Here is a 21,771-nt window from a genome sequence, read left to right on the forward strand (position 1 = left end):
GGAAGCTTTCCCTGTGTTGCTGTCCTGGCTGCAGGATTTTGTGCTTGTGTGTACAAGCTGGACCACCAAGGGATTTGATATTTGACTCTTGTGTAAACCAAATATTATGATGACATGCTGATCTGAACTAGTAATATCCAAGTAATACTTCATCCAAAAAAATTATTGTAACTTCTTAGTACTCACTACCAGGAGTACTCAGCTCTCTAAGATGTTTTTCTCTCCTCCATCACTTCTTAGTGACTCCAGAATGCAGGAAGAACCAGCCACGTATATTTAGCTTGAAGCTAACAGAGACTGATGCTAACAGCAGCTAAACTGTCCAGGAACGTCTGGTCACCACCTCTCCAGGTGGTCTGGTGTGGTCCAGGTCTCCTGGATCCAGACGTATGATCAGCCTCCGTTAGCTTCAAGCTAAATGTACATGACTGGCTCCTTCTGGATCCTGAAGTCACTAAGAAGTGAAGGAGGAGAGACACAACATGTTTGTGAGCTCAATGCTCCTATGAGTGAGTGCTTGGAAGGCCAGCCAATTTTCCACCACACTGTACCAGCTTTTTGCCTGTTTTGGTTCTCCGTCAGCTGCATCGCCATGACAACCAGCTAGACGGAGGGGATGCTGTGGAAAAACAAAAAAAGCTGGTAACAAAAGTGAGTTGAGCCAGAAACACGAGGTGGAAAAGTGGCTTGAGGCCATGTGGGAGAACCGTCTGCTTACTTCATCTCTGCTCCTTTTTATCAAAACCCTCCAGTGAATCAGAACATCGGAACTAAAATGGCAGCTTGAATTGTTGAACAGCGCTCAGACGATCAAGTCTGGTTTCATCCCTGAGTCATCCAACACAATAGGAAACAAACAAATTGTAAACACCTACATAGTAAAAGGTTCAGTGACATCACGCCTGAATTAACTGTCTGTGTTCATTTTTTTCAGTTAAGAATGAATAGAAAGACACTCCTCTACAATGTATGGATCAGTTCTCCAATATATCAGTTATTCAGGTCAAGTTATAATGGAAAACCACTTTTCAGTGTATATTTCTACCACGATACACAAACTAACTTCATCTGACTACATCTATTTTTTGAAATATCCTGTGGTGCAGCAAGAAATGCTGAGATCATTCAGGAAACAACTGCACCACGAATCCACCTCAGCTTCTGCTGAAGTGAAATTCCAGTTTCATTTAAAACTGAATTCATGAGAGAATTCCTCAAGTTTGAAAATTGCAACAAGCACTTTTATTTTGGTGACGTCGTTGGTGCTGTCGGAAAAACAAAATCCTGCAGCGACTCAGCAGCTTCACATCCTGCAACAATTCAGCTCACAAACTTTTCCAGTTCTACTACAGTAGAGCTGGCAGCCAGCAGGCCATCACCCAGGCACACACACACACACACACACACACACACACACACACACACACACACACACGGAGTAAACAAAACTATAAATAGCGCAGGACAACTGAGACACAGGTGAATAGTCAAGCCAGGTAGGAACGCATGCCAAGACAAAGGACCTTGACTCTTCGTACATTGAGGGATATCGAGTGAACGAGAACGGGTCGGACGTATGGACGGACAACAGAACACAACCATAGAAACGAGACTGATGGATTTGATCCCGGCTGCCACTGGAAGCCAGTGAAGAGAAACCAGCAGCGGGGTGACATGTGCCCTTTTGGGCTGGTTGAAGACCAGACGTGCTGCTGCATTCTGGATCATCTGCAGAGGCTTGAATGAGCCTGCAGGGAGGCCTGCCAGAAGAGAGTTGCAGTAGTCAATGCGTGAGATGACAAGAGCCTGAACCAGAATCTGTGTGGTCTGTTGGGTCAGGAAGGGTCTGATCTTCCTGATGTTGTAGAGGGCATAATGGCAAGACCGAGTATTCCACTTACACATGAAGGGCGGTGCCTCCCCACAATGTGACTATGTAAATACAAGAATGTCCTACCATACACGCGTGTTCTAAGAGCAGAAGTAACGAGCACCCGCTCACACACACAAAGACACGTTGTTCTGATCCTGTTGAGTAATGAAACCCACCCATGTACCATCTGCTCTACGCCTCCAGTACAAATATTTCTCCTGATCTACAAAAACAGCCTCCAACATTCCTGCAGGCCCAGATGGACTGGAGGAGCCCACCAGACCTGCACCAGAACTCAGGAACACCACCAGGTTCTGCTGCAATGACAACGCTTCATCCAAAAAGTGTCTCCAGTTTGTCGAATTGCCAAAAGTTCTCGTTTACTTTCACGGCTCCACACGCATGATTAAAATAACATGTATAGCAACAGGACCGTCAGTCAGCGTGTTGGAGATTCAGATGGATCCAGATCACTCCTCCTCCTGCAAGGTGTCCACAGTACACACACACACACACACACACACACACACACTGCAAATACTCATTTTAATCAGCACCAACACAACCCCTGACATGTACTACAACCACCACCCAGTATGCATTTTTGTTCTCTACAATGAGAGAATTACAGTTGGGATTAACTGCTTTACGTCTACTTACTTTCATAGTGCAGTACTTTTAAAGTACAACAGTGTACTGTGAGAGGGAGCAATAATCTGAGAAGAAAAACAGAGTTAAAGTTGTAAATTTATAAGAAAAACCTGGATAATCTCAGGATGAAGCATAACTTCATCACTGAGATCCACTTTGTGGCTTGAAGAGAAAGTAAACTAATAAAACAGCGTTTTTGCGTGGACGGCTCGTTGTGAGGTCAGCAGCTGCTGTTGTTGCGTTCACTGCCTGGTTTGATGAAACTGCAGGTCCAACACATTCAGCTGCAGCACTTTCATCCCCACTGCTGCCTTCACATCATTCAGCAAGAGGCAACAGCATCTGGTGATTGTGCCTGTGTCAGAGCTTTGAGACATGATTATATAGAACTGAGAGTCACACCCTGACTTATAATGTCAGTGTAACACGCACACACACACACACACACACACACACACTGCCTAACCCAAACACACATGGCCAAAAGACGCCACACCCTGCCTGCAATAGTTTTCATTGAATATAAACACACACTCCTGTGACATATGCATACACACACACACACACACACACACACACACACACACACACACACACACACACACACACACACACACACACACACACACACAGCCAACAGCATCCAACCACTCAGCCAGTGTGTTTGAGTGAGCTGCTGGTCGTGGAAATCCTAAACAGATCACAAAACAGATCACTTGAGGTAACAAGAATATATAGTAAGTCCGTCGAGTTCATCGACACAAACACACTCAGTGACACACACACACACACACACACACACTCCTACAACTCACCCCCACTCTGCTGCCTTGCCCCTCTGTTGTCTTGTTTAAACAAACGCAGAAGGTGGAAGAGGAAGATGACGAAGTGAAGAAGGAGTGAAGAAGTGAGGAAGGTGAGAGGAAGAGGAGGAGGAGGAGGAGGAGCTGTTTGGCTGGCAAACAATCCTCTTAGCCTGGTTATGTCATGAGACCAAGCTAATCCCACCTTCACTGACTGACCAGCTGACCAACAGCCAGACTGGCCAACACACACACACACACACACACACACACACACACACACACACACACAGGTTCAGTAACGGTGTAACCCCGGCAAACCACCAGTGTCTCGTCTGGGCTTTAATACAACAGCTAATAGCTCTTAGCGATGAATCCAGAGCTGCTAGCATGATGTCAGCGTCTCCTTTCATAACAACATGTCACAGTTAGCTGACAGCGGTTAGCGACACGGGGCTCACTGGCCTTTTTTAGCCTCTTGGCCTCTGTCTCTAAGTGTTATGTGGAGGGAAGTTCATATCATCTGATGGGATTTTTCACAGTCGCGAGACGATCAAGAGATGGTTTGTTTGAGGGTGCAGACCAACAAAATTGTCTGTTAATGACATCATGAATATGGTTCATTTGGTACGTAGTGCATTCAAAATTTTACTTTTTTGTTTTGCTATCTGGTAATCTTGTTTTTTGTTAAATCTTGGTTATCAAAGTTCTAGCTGTATCGATAATCATTTTATTCTGTTAAATTTACTTTATTCCTTGAACAGAATAACGAGGAGTGTGTGTGTGTGTGTGTGTGTGTGTGTGTGTGTGTGTGTGTGTGTGTGTGTGTGTTTCTTGTTGGTCGACGTCTATAATATATGTAGTCACTAATCCTTAATCCTAAAATCTACCCATGGACTAATACAGCCGTACAAACTTGGATTGTGTTGCAACAATATGGTGCAATATGAATACCGCCTCCTCCACACACACACACACACACACACACACACACACACACACACACACACACACACACACACAAACAAAACAGTTCTAGCCTAACATTGTTGCGTGACGCAGGTCTATTTAAGGACACAGAGGGAGACTCCGGCTGCAGACTGAATGTCATTAGCGTTTTGCTAACGGTTACTGTGCTGTCTCACAACCTCACAAATACATGGTTTGTGCTGCTCGTGCGGCTTCATGGGTTCTCCTGTGGACTGAAGACTCGTGAGTCCATCTTAAACCTAACAACCAGGAAGAGTGTGTAGTTGAAGGCAGCAAATGAGAAAAGAGATAAAATGTCACAATATTCAGGACATGATTGTGTGTGTGTGTGTGTGTGTGTGTGTGTGTGTGTGTGTGTGTGTGTGTGTGTGTGTGTGTGTGTGTGTGTGTGTGTGTGTGTGTATCCACCTACCCTGTCATTAGCACTCTCAAGTCCCTCCACTGCCCAGGTCTGTTCTAAAGGCTGCTGGTTCCCTGTATATGAAAAAAGAAGAAGAATAATTTTTCAACACAAAGTGTATTTTACCTTTCAAGTACTCACTAATAGAAGTCTTCCATTTAATAAAATGTTTTTTCCCCACTGCATTACTCCTTTGATTGCAGGAAGAACCAGCCACGTAGATTTAGCTTGAAGCTAACAGAGACTGATGCTAACAGCAGCTAAACTGGCCAGAAACGTCTGGTCACCACCTCTCCAGGGGGTCTGGTCCAATCCAGATCGTCCGAATCCAGCTGGATGGCCAGTGCTCCACTCACACTTTGACGAGAGACTCTTACAACTAGCGAACTAGAACACTTCAATCATTCAGCACTACTCAGCCATGTTTGTGGAGCCAGAACGTGGTGCTGCAGTCGTTCATTACCTCTCATCACACTTTACTACTGAAGTGATGCCACTATCGTAGTAATTAGTAATCCACAAACACTTTGTTCTGAGATTAAAACAAAAACTACTCACTTTCATTAGCTGTCAGTCTCCATTAGCTTTAGGCTAAATATATGTAGCTGGCTCTTTCTGTATTCACAAGAAAGTAATGCAGGAGGGGTAAAAAAACATGTTGGAGCTCAAGACTCCTATTTGTGAGACAAAATGGACTTTTTGGGTGCAGTGTCACTTTAACAGAGACAGATGCTGCTAATAAGACAAGCGTAGTCGTGTAGCACAGCTGCCCCGGGCTGAGCGTCACACTGCTTTCATAAACTCCACATGAGCAAGTCAGAAATTTATGTTACATTTCCATAGCACACAAAGCTTCCTGTGTCCTCTGTGTGGGCCCCTCCCCTCAGGTTTGGCCCATCCTTGTTACATAATTCTAATCATCTTATCTGGCTAATTAGCGACTGAGCCTCTAAACCTCAAACGCACCACTGACTCGGGGCAGTTTCCTGTGGGACAAGTTCCTTCGCTCCTCAAACAAATACGTTTTGGCCTGATTTCTGAAGGCAGCTTGATTAAAACAACACAACAACAAGAAGACATCATGGATCCCAATGAACTGATGCCATTGGAGAGTGTGTGTGTGTGTCGGGGCGGTACCTTGAGGCCAGGACGCACAGTGTCTGAGGTAGAAGCTGACCTCGGGTCTCCTGGCACCCCACTGCTGAAGGAGATCCAACAGCAACAAATCCTGAGGGAGAACCCGCTCTGATGGAACACAGAGAGGGTGAGAGAACGTCAGCTGAGGATCCCACCGGCTGCTGAGTCCTTGTTCTTGTGTTCACCCTCAAGCACAACAATTGAAGCCAGGAGATCAGGCTGGAAATGTCCATCAAACGCTCTCCATCTGAATGTTTCACTCACATCATTGAACGGCAATAAAAAGATGGAACAGAAACATAAGCAGGAGCAGAAGTAACGGATAACAACGACGCCAATGATTCACAAATTTGTTTAATTAAATGGTGGACTCAATTTTACATTGCGCTTTTCTACCTTAGCGGCACTCAAAGGTCGTCTCATTCACCCGTTCACTCACTGATGGTGGAGGCTGCCATGCAAGGCGCCAACCTCATCAGGAGCAATTATGGGTCCAGTGTCTTGCTCAAGGACACTTGGACATGGTCACCAGGGTCGAGGATCGAACCAGCGACCCTTCGGTTGCTAGAAGGCCACTCCACCCCTGAGCCACGCCGCCCAGTAACTAAATGTAATCACATGTTTTTGGGGTCTTTTTCTGTAATTTTACTCTCAACAACCACTCATAACACAATTTAGATTCCATTATGTTACTTTTATTATTTTAATTTGCCTTTAACTTCAGTTCTGCCGGATTAAATCACATCTGCAGTAAAACGTAGCTGTGACACTCAGTGTGTTGAGAGACACTGAAGACAAACTTCACTCGAAACTCAAGTACCCACGATACACTGTTTGGGTGAAGTATCACTTTAAAAAATCTCAGAATGGGTGGGGGCAGCAGTGGGGCGACGTTCCTGCTGGGTTCAGCACTCAGAGAGGGACGGTAAAACTAACCCAGCGTTGCAAAGGTACAAAGAGGAACCCTGATGCCACAACAGGATCCTGAAATAAATTTGTGAGGTTTAAAAAGAAAGAAAATCCAGGACATGCTGGCATTGTTTTTATGAATTCTCTTGACAAAATAGACACACACACACACACACACACACACACACACACACACACACACACACACACACACACACACACACACACACACACACACACACACACACACACACACAGCCTTGAGCCAAGGCCTCTCCACACAGTTCATAACATCATTTATTATCTGCTTCTTTACTCTGGCCAATGAGAAGCTCTGCTATTGTGAGCGCTCGGTCACCGGCAGCCCTCTGAGTTAACGATGAAGAGGAGGATGACTCCCTCAGCAGCGATGAACGAGTGAATGTAGGCCATCGTGCTCCTGGTGTCAGCATGTGATTGACTGCTTCATTCACCCTCACGGCGCCATATAGTATGGAAGTGGCACATCGCGCTCCATTGATTTGGGGAGCTGCTTCCAGCAGGAGGTCTGCCTCTGGTTATTATTAGCACCCCGACTGATCTGGGTCAGACTCTCACTGTGATTACTGTCTTGTATAATGGCAGATTACCATCAGGTGGAGACTCCAAACACAGGCTGTCAGTGGTGTTAGTACACTGGTGGATTACACTGAGTGCGTGAGTGTAAGGATACGTCATGTGACCAGGAGAACAACGACAACAACATCCCCAGCATCAGCACACTGCAGCAGCAGAGTCGATGTCAGGTCAGTTTCCAGACTCTGAATCTGAAAGTCTGTTGTCTGAGGTGTTTGTCCTGGCTATGATTCCAGTCAGCCAATCAGAAACCCTTGTTGTGATGACACAGTGAACTCAAGAGTCAAAACAATGATGGTGGCGCCATGACTTGAATATGAAATCAATAGGAGACAGCTGAGAGGTTTGTGTTCTCTGCCAGTGAGATAGAGGTCATTATTGGGTTCATCATTGTTTATATCGTTTCTTCGGCTCGGTTCAGACAACCAGAGTCACTCGCCAGTGACGTCCAAACCTGGGAAACAGCTGCAATGATGTGGAGCCAACTGTAATTCAGTCAGGACAAGGTGACAGTCGCCATGGAAGCAGCGTTGGTAGCAGAACGGTTCTACTGGACCCGCTTAGACGCCACATGAGGACCCAAGCAAGAGTCAGACTCACCATGTCCATTCCATACTTCCGCCAGGTGACACTCCCCCTCGCCGGCCTCCTTACAGTATTCAACCACATCAATCACTCTGGTCGCCGGGGTAACCGGGACCTCGGTCAACATTTGTTGGGTGTCATTGAGGTACACTGTCAGGATCACCTGTAACCATAGAAACGGACAGGTTTAACATCAGAAAACATCTGGTATTACTTTGTAGGTGCTGTTATTCTTTGGTGCAGTGGTCGGTGGACGTGTTTGGTTTTCTGTGGACGCGGGTCCAGCACCAGAAGGGGGACCAGGAACAAAGCACTTCCTGGTTCCATCATGGCACTTTGACATATTTGGGATGTGGATAAAAGAGAAACCACAAACTCACATTTACTGTCTGAATCTGCATACAATTCAATCAGGACGTACATTAAAACTCAGCAGCTCTAAGCCAGCTTAGCCTGGACGTCTGCGGAGGGCAGCCAGATTTGATGGTGGAGCTGCAGATTTGAATTCGATCTAATTAAACCTCAAAGCTCTCAAGACCATCACTGTGGAAAATATGTGAATGCCAAATAATAACAAGGCGAACAAGGAGAGCAGGATGGGAAAGAGGCAGAGTCGATTCAACAGTTGCTGATGCTAACAGGACACGCTGGCCACCATCGACGTGCACAGACGCCACCACAGCGTTTCCTCTGGACTCCTCCTGATCAGCTACGTCTAAGTCTCTGTAGGCCGGAGGGACACAAACTACTACTGGTTGCATGTAAGAGTAGAACCAACAAATTCCTCATGACAGAAATGTGCTCTTAAATACAGGAGAGAGTTTATACTCCCATGAATTAGTAAATATTTGATCGGTCAGGGAGGGTTTCACTGATAAAATCTGTTCATTTTTAAGTTCCAGACATGAAAGACCAAAAAAAGGACATCCTGTGATATCAATGGTGATGTCATGTCAGATAGTCAGCAGTTGAAAAATAAATTTAGGGTAATCTGGGATATGAACACAGACGCCAACAGACACACGCACACACACGGATACACTTTTAATCTCAATGTTGCTTTTCTCTCTCTCTCTCAAACTGATATGTTGTCTGCACATGCATGCGCGCATGCACCCACACACACACACACCTGTTCAGACCATGCAAAATAATCTGTAGTTGCAAGCAGACTGACTGATCGAGCACAGGCACATTCGCTAAATCTTGGATTAGACAAACCAACACACATTTACAAACACACACACACACACACACACACACACACTCACACACACACACATAGTAGGGGTTATTTAGGCTAATCGTGGCCTTACGATGGATGTGTTGCATGTTTGCTTTAAACTGAAATGATGATAAAAGAGCATCACACTGCTAACCACTGCATTCAGGCTTCCATGTGACCATGTGTTTTTCTTTCATAGGCTAACGTTAGCTTAGCACTGCTAACGTAGCATCCAGGCTTCCACATCATCAGAGGGTTCATTAGTGAAGATGATCCTGATGAACTGAACCTGGAAGATCATCAACTTTTGTTCAGCAGAGCTGATTTACTGGTTCAATCACCACAATCACAATCCTATTGGCTGCTGGGGGAGGAGCCAGGTGATGACCGCTTCCTGTTAGCGGAGGGACCAGGAGATGACCACTTCCTGTTGGTGGAGGAACCAGGAGATGACCACTTCCTGTTAGACTAGAAACACACCTCATCCCTGACATGCTAACTTCCTGTTGGACTACAAAATACCTCATCCTTCAGGCTTCCATGTGATCCCTCCTACCAGGCTGGACTAACAAGTCCCTAAAGACTCTCCAGCTGGTCCAGAACGCTGCTGCCCCCCTGACTAGAACTGGTAGCAGAGACCAGGTCTCTCCTGGACTGCTTCTCTGCATGGCTCCCTGTCAGATTCAGAACAGAATTTAAAATTCTTCTTCTACCATCAAAGGCAAGGCAAGGCAAGGCAATTTTATTTGTAGCCTGTTTTCCACCACCAGTTTGTCTCCAGGCTTCATGGCATCATAACAACATCCTCTGCCCTCAGAGCCTCACATTGACTGAGGAGAAACTCCATAGAAAACCTTGAACAGGGAAAAATGGGAGAAACCTCAGGGTGAGCAGCAGAGGAGGATCCCTCACCAGGACGGACAGACGTGCAGGAGATGTTGGTACAGAGAAGAGAACAGTTGACAATGCAGAATGTGAGAAACATGGAAATGTTAATAACAGTTGAAGAAGGAAGCTTCTGGTAGGGGAGGCAGGGAGAGCAAGCCAGCTTGATGGGGGACTGGATGGTAGACTGGTTCATGGGAGGGGAGCGCAGGCTGGTGTGACAGTAGGGAATAAGAGGGGGGGGGGGAGGCGATGCAGGCGGCGGTTGGGGCTCTGGTGGATCTGTGGAAACACAGAGAGACTGCGAGACACCAAGGCCAAACTACAAAGTGCAACAAGTAGTGGTAATGACAGTTCCAAAAATGTGCAGGGAGGAGAGGAGGAGAGAGGGGGAGAGGAGGGGAGAGGAGAGGAGAGGAGGGAAGGGCTCCATGTAACCTGATGTGTCCCCCAGCAGTCTAAGCCTGTAGCAGCATAGCTATCAATGGTTCAGAGCTACCTGAACCAGTCCTAACTGAAGGCTCTGTCATAGAGGAAGGTCTTAAGCCTGGACTTAAACGTAGTTAAAGTGTCTGCCTCTCTGACCCATGGAGAGATGCTGGTTCCACAGTAGAGGAGCCGGTACCTGAAGGCTCTACCTCCCAGTCTGTTTTTATTGATACTGGGAGTCACTAAAAGACCTGCATTCTGGGAGCGGAGTGCTCTGGTCGGACAGTAGGGACTAATGAGCTCTTTCAAATAGGATGGGGCTTCATCATTGAGAGCCTTATAAGTCAGCAGAAGGACTTTGAAGTCGATTCTAGATCCTACAGGAAGCCAGTGGAGAGAGGCTAAAGTGGGAGAGATGTGTTCTCTCTTCTTAACTCCCATCAAAACCCTCGCTGCAGCGTTCTGGACCAGCTGGAGACTCTTTAGAGAGTATTTAGGACATCCTGACAGGAGAGAGTTGCAGTGGTCCAGCCGAGAAGTGATAAATACATGCACCAGTTTCTCAGCATCAGTCTGGGAAAGGATATTCCTAATCTTAGCGATACTTCGCAGATGGAAGAAGGCGGTCCTAGTCACATGCTTTATGTGGGAGCTGAAGGAAAGGTCCTGGTCAAAAATGACCCCAAGGTTCCTTGCAGTTGTACTCGAAGTCAGGGTGATGCCATCTAGAGTAGAGATCCGATTCAAGAGTGTGTCCCTGTGGTGTTTAGGTCCAAAAATGATTACCTCAGTTTTATCTGAATTGAGCATTAAGAAGTTAGAGGACATCCAGGATTTAATGTCTTTCAGGCAGTCTAGCAGATGAGTAAGCTGGCTTGTGTCGTCTGGCTCCATCGACCAGTAGAGTTGTGTGTCGTCTGCATAACAGTGGAAGTTGATTGAGTGCTTCCGGATTATGTCACCTAATGGGAGCATGTAAAGAGTGAAGAGAATCGGTCCTAAAACTGAACCCTGTGGTCCACCATATGTAACTCTGCTATACTCTGAATAGTCATTATTGACATTAACAAACTGAAACCTGTCAGATAAGTAGGACTTAAACCATTTTAGGGCAGGTCCTTAATCCCAGTTTCATGGTCTAGTCTCTGTAGCAGGATGCTGTGGTCGATGGTGTCAAATGCAGCACTGAGGTCCAAAAGGACAGAGACGAGACCTCTGTCTGAAGCTGTAAGAAGATCAGTAGAGACTCTGACCAGTGCTGGTTCAGTGCTATGGTGTTCCCTGAATCCAGACTGGAAGGCTTCAAAGAGCTCGTTGCTGTGCAGATGTTCATGTAGCTGCTCCAGGACAACCTTCTCAAGGATCTTGGAGATGTAGGGAGGTTGGATATCGGCCTATAGTTGGCTAACACATCTGGGTCAAGAGAAGGTTTTTAAGTAAAGGGTTGATGACAGCCACCTTAAAGGCCTGTGGCTCATAACCTGTGACTAAGGAAAGATTAATTTGATTTAATATAGAAGTGTTGACTAGAGGGAAGGCATCCTTAAGGAGCTTGTTGGGATGGGATCCAGCAGACAAGTGGCTGACTTGGAGGAAGTGACTGCAGAAGTTAATTCTGACAGGTTGATGGGGGAGAAGCTGTCCAAGTGAGCACCAAGTCTGGGAGGTGCTTCTATGGGGACTGTAGTCTGTCCTCCATTACTGGCAATCTTTGTTCTAATATTCACAATCTTTTCAGTAAAGAAAGCAAGGAAGTCGTTACTGCTGAGAGTTGGGGGATGCATGGCTCAACAGCACTATGGTTCTTGGTGAGCCTGCCCACGGTGCTGAAGAGGAACCTGGGGTGGTTCTTATTCTTTTCTATTAGGGACGAGTAGTAAGCGCTTCTAGCATTACGGAGTTCTTTTTATATATTAATAAACTCTCCTTCCAGGCTTGGCGGACTTCCTCGTGCTGGCTGGAATGTGTCTTCCTTCCCAGTTGTCTGGTCTTCTGTTTTAAGGCACGCAGCTCTGGGCTGTACCAGGGAACTATTCTTTTCTGGTTGATAACCTTCTTCTTCAGGGGAGCTACGGCATCAAGTGTCCCAAGGAGTGCTGCTGCAGTGCTGTCCACAAGATAGTCCACCTGGGTGGGGTGGAATCAGCATAACTGCCCATTATATCACTCCAAGGTGTGGCAGCAAGCTCTGCTGGAATAAGCTCCTAAATCTAGAAACAGCAGTGTCAGATAGACTTCTACTGAAGCGGGACTTTTTCCCAGGTAGGATATAATTTGTTAAAGTAAATTCAAATGTAATTAAGGAGTGATCAGACAAGACGGGGTTCTGAGGAAGAACTGTGATGAGGTCAGCTTCTATTCCATAAGTGAGTACTAAATCAAGGATGTGATTAAAAGTGTGAGTGGGTTTGTTTACCCTCTGACAGAAGCCAACAGAATCAAGAAGCGACTTAAACGCAGTGGCCAGAGAATCATCATTGACGTCCACATGGATGTTAAAGTCACCCACTAGAATGACTTTGTCTGAGTTCAATGCCAAGTTAGACAGAAAGTCAGGGAGTTCTTCTAAGAACTCAGAATAAGGTGCAGGAGGACGGTACACCCCAGCAAGTAAGAGTGGTTTCTCTGCTTTCCAGTCTGGGAGGGAGAAGCTGACAGTCAGGCTCTCAAATGAGTTAATGAACAATTAGGTGGAGGGTTAATGAGCAAATTTGTCTGATAGATTGCAGCTCCTCCTCCTCTGCCAGTGGTGCGAGGTACATGGTAGTTAATGTAACCAGGAGGGCAAGATTCATTTAAACTAACATACTCATCTTGCTGCTCCCAGGTTTCAGTGAGTGCTAATACACCAATCTGATAATTAGTAATTAAATCGTTCACTAGGAGAGACTTGGATGCAAGAGATCAAATATTAAGCAAACCACATTTAATAGTTTTACTGGGTTGGTTTGCTGGAGCAGTGGTTTTAATTTGAACTAAGTTGCTATAAGTTCCTCCTCCAGATTTGGGTGCAGGCTTATACAGCCTCGGGGCAGACACAGTTTCTATAGGCTGGGTGGGAGACAACACGAAGGAACCAGCAGAGGGCGTGCTAACCTGCAGCTCTGCCTGCTGGTCTGAACTCTGGGTGCTTGTCAGGGATTAGTATTGCTAACAAACTGGCCTCTGTTCCTAGATAAGAGAGATGCACCATCCAAAGTAGGATGGACGCCATCTCTCCCAATCAGACCAGGCTTTCCCCAGAAGGAGCTCCAATTGTCTATGAGCCACGTTGTTATCCAAGCATCCAGCGATGGAATGAACGCATGCGGCTAAACATGTCGTCACTCGCTAAATTGGGCAGCGGGCCGGAGAAAATTACGGAGTCCGACATTGTTTTAGCGTAGCTGCTCACCGAAGCCATGTTAACTTTAGTTAATTCCGACTGGCGAAGCCGGGTGTCATTAGCGCCGACATGTATCACAATCTCACTGTATTTAACCTCACAATTTGCCAGCAGCTTTAGATTTGCCTCAACGTCGCCCGCTCTGGCCCCTGGGATGCACTTTATGCTCGCTATCAAAGTCCTCAACAGTCAGGCTCCTTCATCCCTGACAGAGCTCCTAGTCCCCTATGATCCAGCTAGAACCCTTCGCTCCCAGGATGCAGGGTTCCTGCTGGTTCCTAGAGTTCTAACAGTAGAATGGAGCCAGAGCCTTCAGCTACCAGGCTCCCCTCCTGTGGAACCGTCTCCCAGTTTCAGTCCAGGACCCAGACCCCCTCTCTAGGTTTAAGAGCAGACTTAAGACCTCCTTGTTGATCAGGCTTATAGTCAGGACTGCTTAGGCTGGCGCTGTAGGCTCAGACTGCTGGGATCTCCCATGATGCACTGGGCTTCTCTCTCCTCCTCCTGTCCTCAGACGTGTTACTAACTCCTCTTCTTCTCCCCTCATCCCAGATCCTGGTGCTGCTGGAGGAGGCTCCAGACCTGAAGAGGCTCCAGCTGCCACCCGTAGCTCCACCTGCTCACGTCCCCGTCTGTCCATCAGTCTCTTCTCCTTTCTCTCTCTCTTTATCTCTGTCCCTCTCTTTCCTTCTGTCTCTCTGTCTTCCTCCATTCTCTGTCTTTGTCTCTGTCCATCAGTCTCTCCTCCTTTCTCTCTCTTTATCTCTGTCCCTCTCTTTCCTTCTGTCCATCAGTCTCTCCTCCTTTCTCTCCCTCTTTATCTCTGTCCCTCTCTTTCCTTCTGTCCATCAGTCTCTCCTCCTTTCTCCCTCTTTATCTCTGTCCCTCTCTTTCCTTCTGTCTCTCTGTCCTCCTCCATTCTCTGTCTTTGCTCTGTCCATCAGTCTCTCCTCCTTTCTCTCTCTCTTTATCTCTGTCCCTCTCTTTTCTTCTGTCTCTCTGTCCTCCTCCATTCTCTGTCTTTGTCTCTGTCCATCAGTCTCTCCTCCTTTCTCTCTCTCTTTATCTCTGTCCCTCTCTTTTCTTCTGTCTCTCTGTCCTCCTCCATTCTCTGTCTTTGTCTTTGTCCATCAGTCTCTCCTCCTCTCTCTCTCTCTTTATCTCTGTCCCTCTCTTTCCTTCTGTCTCTCTGTCTTCCTCCATTCTCTGTCTTTGTCTCTGTCCTGCTCTCCTGCTCTCTCTCCGTCCCCACTGATCCTGGATCTGCTCCACCTTCCTGCTGGTAAAGGAAGGTTCTGGTGGCTGCTGTTGCAGGATGTGCTGCTGATGGAGAATTGTTGGGTGGAGGTTCATTGAAGGAGGGAGGTGCTGGACCTGCTCTACTTGGACAGAGTCAGGACAGAACTTTGGTTGGGGTTTGGCGCCACACTAATAAACCTGACTGGACTCATCCCTGACATGCTAACTTCCTGTTGGACTACAAACACAGCTCATCCCTGACCTCGGTTATAAAGTAGAGCTGGAATTCATATGAATATGTTGAGTTTGATAAAGCAGAAAACAAGTATAATTGATCTGCGATCATTTCCTCTATCAAAGACATTTTTTTAATAGGAGCCACTCAAAATAACAACATGGTCGTGAGAAAACCACCAAAACAAATACATACAAATATCAAATCAAACTCATACTTGAAATGACATGTTTGGATTCAACCTACCATCAAACAAGTGCTGATAAACAAGTATGGACAAATTCACAATGGGAATAATCTGCCCCCAACCCCCCGACACACACACACACACACACACACACACACACACACACACACACACACACACACACACACACACACACACACACACGAGCGGTGGCTGACGTGCCTCAGGAGGCTATTTTGGTCATCAGAGAGTCGGTGGCAGCAAGTGAGAGAGTGATCAGTGGTGGTAGGGAGACAAACTCCAAAATATGTGTTGATCCAGAAACACTCTCCTTGTGCAGCTACACACACACACACACACACACACACGCCCCACACTCCACCGTCCGTCTGTCACTCACCAGGGGTCCGGCACTCAGCCCAGTTCTCAGGGTCTTCTTCGTTTTCTTGCGTTTATTCACTTTAGGTTTCTCTGACAGAAATGCTAGCCGCTCCAACACCAGCGCAAAGAATCGCCTCATTGGAAAACCTTTGATGGACAACACGCACCAGCACGTGTGTGTGTGTGTGTGTGTGTGAATGTACATGTGTGTGATAGACAGATGAAGAAGAGGAAGTACTGATAGAGAGAGTGTCCGTGTGTTTGAAGTGTATGAATGTGAGAGTGAGAAAGTGTATGAGAATGTGTGTGTGTGTGTGTGTGCGTGTGTGTGTGAAGCAGATCGGGGAACTCCTATCAGAGAGGGAGTGGGGGATGGGGGTGTGTATGTGTGTGGGGGGTCAGCTCTCAGTCTGAGGTGAGGGAGGGAGGGAGAGGGAGGGGGAGGGAGGGGGAATCTCACTGACTTTTTAAAATGTCTTTTATGAGTTGTCATCAATTTTGGGGGTTAAAAATGTCCCTGATTATGTCGTCGAACTGCTGGAGTCGTTGTGTTAGGACGGAATTTCCTGTTTCTCTTCTTCACTTCATGAATCTGAAAAAACTTTCAAGCTGAAGGCCAAAAACAATCATCCTCTCCACGCTAGCAGGAATCACACGTTCATAAATGAGCAGGTGAATTACACACTTCCAGTTTTCATTAATAAATTCCTGTTTCTTTGGAACTACAAAAATGTTGAGTCATGATGAGGTGGAGAAGCCCCGCCCCCCACCAGAGGAGCCTGTCGCATCTCTCAACTCACATCTATTCCCACTCTTTTACATGACGTCTTAAAGTGTCCCAGACGCTCCGATGCCCAGCTGGAGCCGGCGGTGTCACTAAAGGTCAAGAGTGAGAGTTCCACCAGTACACAGTGACTGTGTGTACTTGTACTGCTGCTCTAATATCATATAAAGCTGCTCACATACATATAATATCAATAAATATCAAGTATTAGCCAGAAAATATCCACCACAACACAACAGATGCCGACACAGAGGTGAATGAGTACTTTTTATACTGAATATAAAACCGTCAGATATAAAATGTATCAGGTTTGGATGAAGTGAGCAGTGAGAGACGATCCAGAGATTAGAAACACACACACACACACACAAAGACAGGACACAAGGTACATTGGCATCTCTATCTGTTTCACACACACACACACACACACACACACACACACACACACACACACAGTCACATGTTTAGCCCATGTGCTACACACACACACACACACACACACACACACACACACACACACACACACACAGTCACTTCCATTGTAATTGACAGAAAATCCACTCAGAGAAAGAGGGAACTGAGAGAGGATACAAGTGACAGTTTTTATTACACTCATGAAGAGTATCTATTGATATGTGTGTATATGTGTGTATATGTGTGTATATGTGTGTATATGTGGGTGTTTGTGTGAGTGTGTGTGCCAACACCACAAAATAAACTGTACTGACAGTCACAAACAAAGCCTTTATCTCTCTCTTTTACACCTCCCTTTACTCTTGACCTGCACGTCACTCCTTTTCACACACACACACACACACACACACAGTCTCGGATTAGTCCTCGGGTGGATGTGACTGATATTTATGTCCCACAATCCCTTGCAGCTGCTGCCTGGAGACCCTAGCTAGACATGAGCTCTTGTCTGAGCTGAAGCAGAGCACCAGGCCTGAGGAGGAGCCTGCGTCCTCCAACAGCAGTCCCTGTCCTCCTGAGCCTTCCGAGGTACTCCTCTTACACCCACTTGTCAGAAAAACACTCTTTGCTGTGTTGCTACATCCATGAGGCGCAGCAGTGGATGCAGCTGAAGCCTGAGAGTGCTAGCATCAATTTTAGCAGAGCTAGCCTAGCCACTGAGGGCGCTAGCAGCATCTTTGGGTGTAGAAAGCGATGCAGAGGGAGGACGAAGGCCTCAGGGGACCTCTGTAAAGCCCATGACTGACAGCTCTACAGGGGAATTCAGCTTCTTCCTGTTCCACCTGCAGATCCAGGAGACATGTCCTCCCTCCCACAGACAAGTCTGTGCTACCATAAATGAGCGCTAACAGGAAGCATTTGTTTACATCTCCAATCAAAGTGTTAGTGGGTCACTGATCACACTTCTGGATTAAGGAGACCTGGATTACACCAGACAATAATCTCAGAGTGAGTAAAGGGTGGTTTTTGGACAGTTCAGCTGTTGTAGCGGTCCATTAGCTTTAGCTTTAGCTCACTAAGAAGTAATGAAGGAGAGAGAAGAACCTCTCAGTGACTCCTCTTGGTGAGTGAGTGTCACTGGCTACCAATTAGCTGCTGTACAGGGAAGGAAGCATGTCGAGGTACTTTTTTTTAGGTCCCCTTCTAGGAGACGAGTGACTTTAAATGCATCTCCAGATGAAGCCTCAGTGTCTAAATATCCTCCTTTACTCAGCAGGTGGACCGGAATTTGGAACGTGTTACACACCGAGGAGAAAATAGCTCCGTCTATCGGAGCCGCACTTGAGACTGCTTCAAATAACACCTGCTAATATACCGAGGGGGGGGGGCTGAAATATGAAGACACATTACATTCACACACAGACAGCTGGACTACCATGAACACAACAAACCAAATTTAATTGCCATAAACACAAAAACACTGGAAGTCAAAGTCGAGTCCTGATGAAACAAACCAAACAGACGTAGAACGGAAAGCTACGCGCTCACTTGGTTCTGAGGTTGTTTGTCTGAGAGAGAGAGAGAGAGAGAACAGAGGGACACAGTGACAGCTGAAGGTGATTTACATTACACACACACACACACACACACACACACACACACCAGCCTGTACCGTCTCTATAGGAACAGCTTGTGGCCAGTTAAACACGAGCCTCCAGCTCCTTTAGTCTGTCTGAACCAGAGTACTGGAACTGGGTACATCTGACTCCCAGCACACTCGTCAGTACTAATACACAGCTGGTAGTGCTTAGTGCAGTACTTCTGAGGTGCCACGTCTGTATGCAGCCAGTATGTCTGGTCATGGTCTGAGACTTTATCCAGTTCAGTCAGATTAATCAGGAACGGAGTTGTCAGGAAACTCCAAGTTACACAGGAAACCACGGCAGGAATGAAGAGGCAGAGAAGTGAGATTCAGTCAAGATAAGAACGAGAACGAGAACGGGAACAGGAACAAGAACAAGAACGAGAACGAGAACAGGAACGAGAACGAGAACAGGAACGAGAACAGGAACAAGAACGAGAACAGGAACAAGAACAGGAACAAGAACAGGAACGAGAACAGGAACGAGAACGAGAACAGGAACGAGAACGAGAACAGGAACGAGAACAGGAACAAGAACGAGAACGAGAACAGGAACGAGAACAGGAACAAGAACGAGAACGAGAACGAGAACAGGAACAGGAACGAGAACAGGAACGAGAACAGGAACAAGAACGAGAACGAGGACCATGAAGAACATCAGTGCCAGGCTGGCTGAGGTCGTGAGGAGCTGGAGCCCAGGTTCCACCACGGGGCCAGCAGGGCTCTGATCCGTGCACTAGCTCTCCGCCTCAGTTCTTTATTTTCAGTTTCTGACTGGGCGCCATTTTTTTGTTGCCGACCGGACGGAGCGAGGGGGGGGGGGGCAGCGCCTCCGACTTGCTGGGACAGTGAGAAAAACTGGCAACCGATTTGTGATGTGAGTGAGTTAGGATGATAAATCAGGAGGGACACTAGAGAGAAGGTCAAAGGTCAACGTAGAACCGCTCCCTGTCTCTGTGTCCCTGCGGTAAACACATCTCTTTATCTTTAGTGTATTGTTCTGCACTGACATTGCGTGTGTGTGTGTGTGGGGGGGGGGGGGGGCAGGATACAGGATGGAAGCAGGAAGGCTCGCGGTTTACTGATTATCCTGCTGGTTTACTGAGTCTCTTCAACAAACTTTATTAACTTTCCTTTTCCAAAACAAGCACAACGACTTGAATCAGATTTCTTCCCAAGTAGTTGGACAGGAAGTTATGATATCAGGGACGAGGTATTTTTGTAGTCCGACAGGAAGCGGCCATCTCCATGGTGCCCTCCACCAGCAGCTAACGGGATTGTTCAGCTGGACCCTCATAGAGCAGCACTGCTTGAGCTCCAGTGGGCGTGGTCACCAGCGTGACACGCTCAGTCCATGGAGGCACTGAGACTGTCAAAGTTGATGAAAAGGACAAAACCGATGGCGACAGAAATCAGCGCGAGAACAAGGAGCGGAACACTGACTTGTTCTCATTCCAGCTTCCACACACGAACGCAGAGAAGTGAAAGCCTCCCGGTCCTCCACAGGACCTGGAACCATATTTTGGATGGTCTAAGGCTTCTGAAGAAGCTGTGAAGGCCTGCTAGGACCCTGCTCATGAGGCTGGACCCTCAGTCACTCATGAAATGACTCCCAACACACGACCATTGACTGATGAAGCATTTTGAGGGGGAACGCACAACTTCCGGTGTGTTTTCTTCAAATTAAAACGGCTCAAAGCAACGTTTCATGTAGAGGCGCACGAGAGCCTCTACCGAGCGGGCTGAGACTCCCAGTTCCTCAATCACCGGAGTTTTACTCTTCTTTCTTCCCTGTCAAAAACCCACGACGTGGAGGTGGGATGGCCACTGCCTCGCGCTGCCTCGGTCTCCGTGGGAGAGCTCTGGCCGTCTTTTCTCGGAGGGAACTTCGCTGCTGCAGACGACTGCGACCCTTTCACTCACTCACATCCTGATACCCAAGTTTAAACTCACCGGTAACATCGCTGCGGCTGCCTTGCGCCTCCGGTCCCGTTAGAAAGCTCCTCTGTCCCGGTTCTCTCCGCCTCTCGTGTCTTCGGTCCGTTCATCCACAAATGTCCGAACCTGTGGGTCCAACCAGACATCCAGAGATTCAGAGACCCTCAAACTCCGCTGCTCACTTTGCTCTCAATCCCTCCCTCTCCCTCTCCCTCACACACACACACACACACACACACACACACACACACACACACACACACACACACACACACCGTTTCGAAGTGGTAAAAACTGATTAAAAATAACAGTGCAGCAGCTAACCGTGAAGAGTCCAGGTGATTTCCTACCAGTGGCCCTCCGGAGCGGCCAGCGGGTGAACTGGGTCACAGTACCGACACCCCCCGGTGACAGCCTACGGTGAAGATAAAACAAAACCGTGGAACAATCATTAACTCTGAGGGCAGCGACTCCTGCTGGACTGAGGAAGCGCGCCCTCTGCTGGCTGAAGGGCAACAAGAAAACTCGAGAGAAACACAACGGTTTGAAACTTGTGGTTTGAAACTTGTTCCTCTAAATTAGGGGTGGGCGACCCTGTGCCATGGAGAGGTTCTCCTCCCAACCAACACTTTCACAGGTGATTCCACTGATCAACACTCGTCTGTGTCTGAAGGAGTGTTGATCAGTGGAATCACCTGTTAAAGTGTTGGGAGGAGAACCTCTCCATGGCACAGGGTCGCCCACCCCTGCTCTAAATCATTGTTCCATGTATTTTAGAATCTGCGCGCGCACACACACACACACACACACACACACACACACACACACAGACAGAGTTAAATTTAAATTGGAGGTTGAGACCTGCACGTTTTAACGTCGTTGTTACATTTTCTATTTTCAGAAACATTTATGGCCTTTTTCATCTTTTTTGATTTCTGGACATTATCCCAATCACCCAGGCAGAGCCCTGGCATTGGGCAATGAAACACACACACACACACACACACACACACACAGAGTAGTAGTTTACAGAGCATTTAGGGATGTTCTGTCATAAATTCAGG

General features: G+C 47.1%; 1 protein-coding gene across 8 annotated transcripts in view; it reads right to left on the minus strand.

Annotated features, from left to right (window-relative positions):
* LOC147246946 (apoptosis-stimulating of p53 protein 1-like) overlaps positions 1-21,259 on the minus strand; it is a 39,483-nt gene extending 18,224 nt beyond the window's left edge. For 2 of the 8 annotated variants that reach the window (XM_086181719.1, XM_086181716.1), the window contains exons 1-5: positions 21,032-21,259; positions 20,723-20,833; positions 7,979-8,126; positions 5,855-5,962; positions 4,730-4,791 (exon numbers count right to left, since the gene is read on the minus strand). In XM_086181719.1, coding sequence (XP_086037845.1) covers positions 4,730-4,791; positions 5,855-5,962; positions 7,979-8,126; positions 20,723-20,731 — 327 coding nt within the window. In that variant the 5' untranslated portion in view covers positions 20,732-20,833; positions 21,032-21,259. Of the gene's footprint in view, positions 1-2,533; positions 2,557-3,339; positions 3,546-4,729; positions 4,792-5,854; positions 5,963-7,978; positions 8,127-20,722; positions 20,834-21,031 lie in introns of those variants that run through there. The other 6 variants (XM_086181721.1, XM_086181720.1, XM_086181717.1 and 3 more) reach the window with 5 other exon arrangements.
* Between the last annotated feature and the right edge of the window lie 512 nt (positions 21,260-21,771).

This window comes from Aulostomus chinensis, chromosome 17 (genome assembly GCF_037954235.1).
Source record: "Aulostomus chinensis isolate RoL2024-O1b breed Wild chromosome 17, RoL_Achi_v1.0, whole genome shotgun sequence".
In the NCBI taxonomy this organism is placed as follows: Eukaryota; Metazoa; Chordata; class Actinopteri; order Syngnathiformes; family Aulostomidae; genus Aulostomus; species Aulostomus chinensis.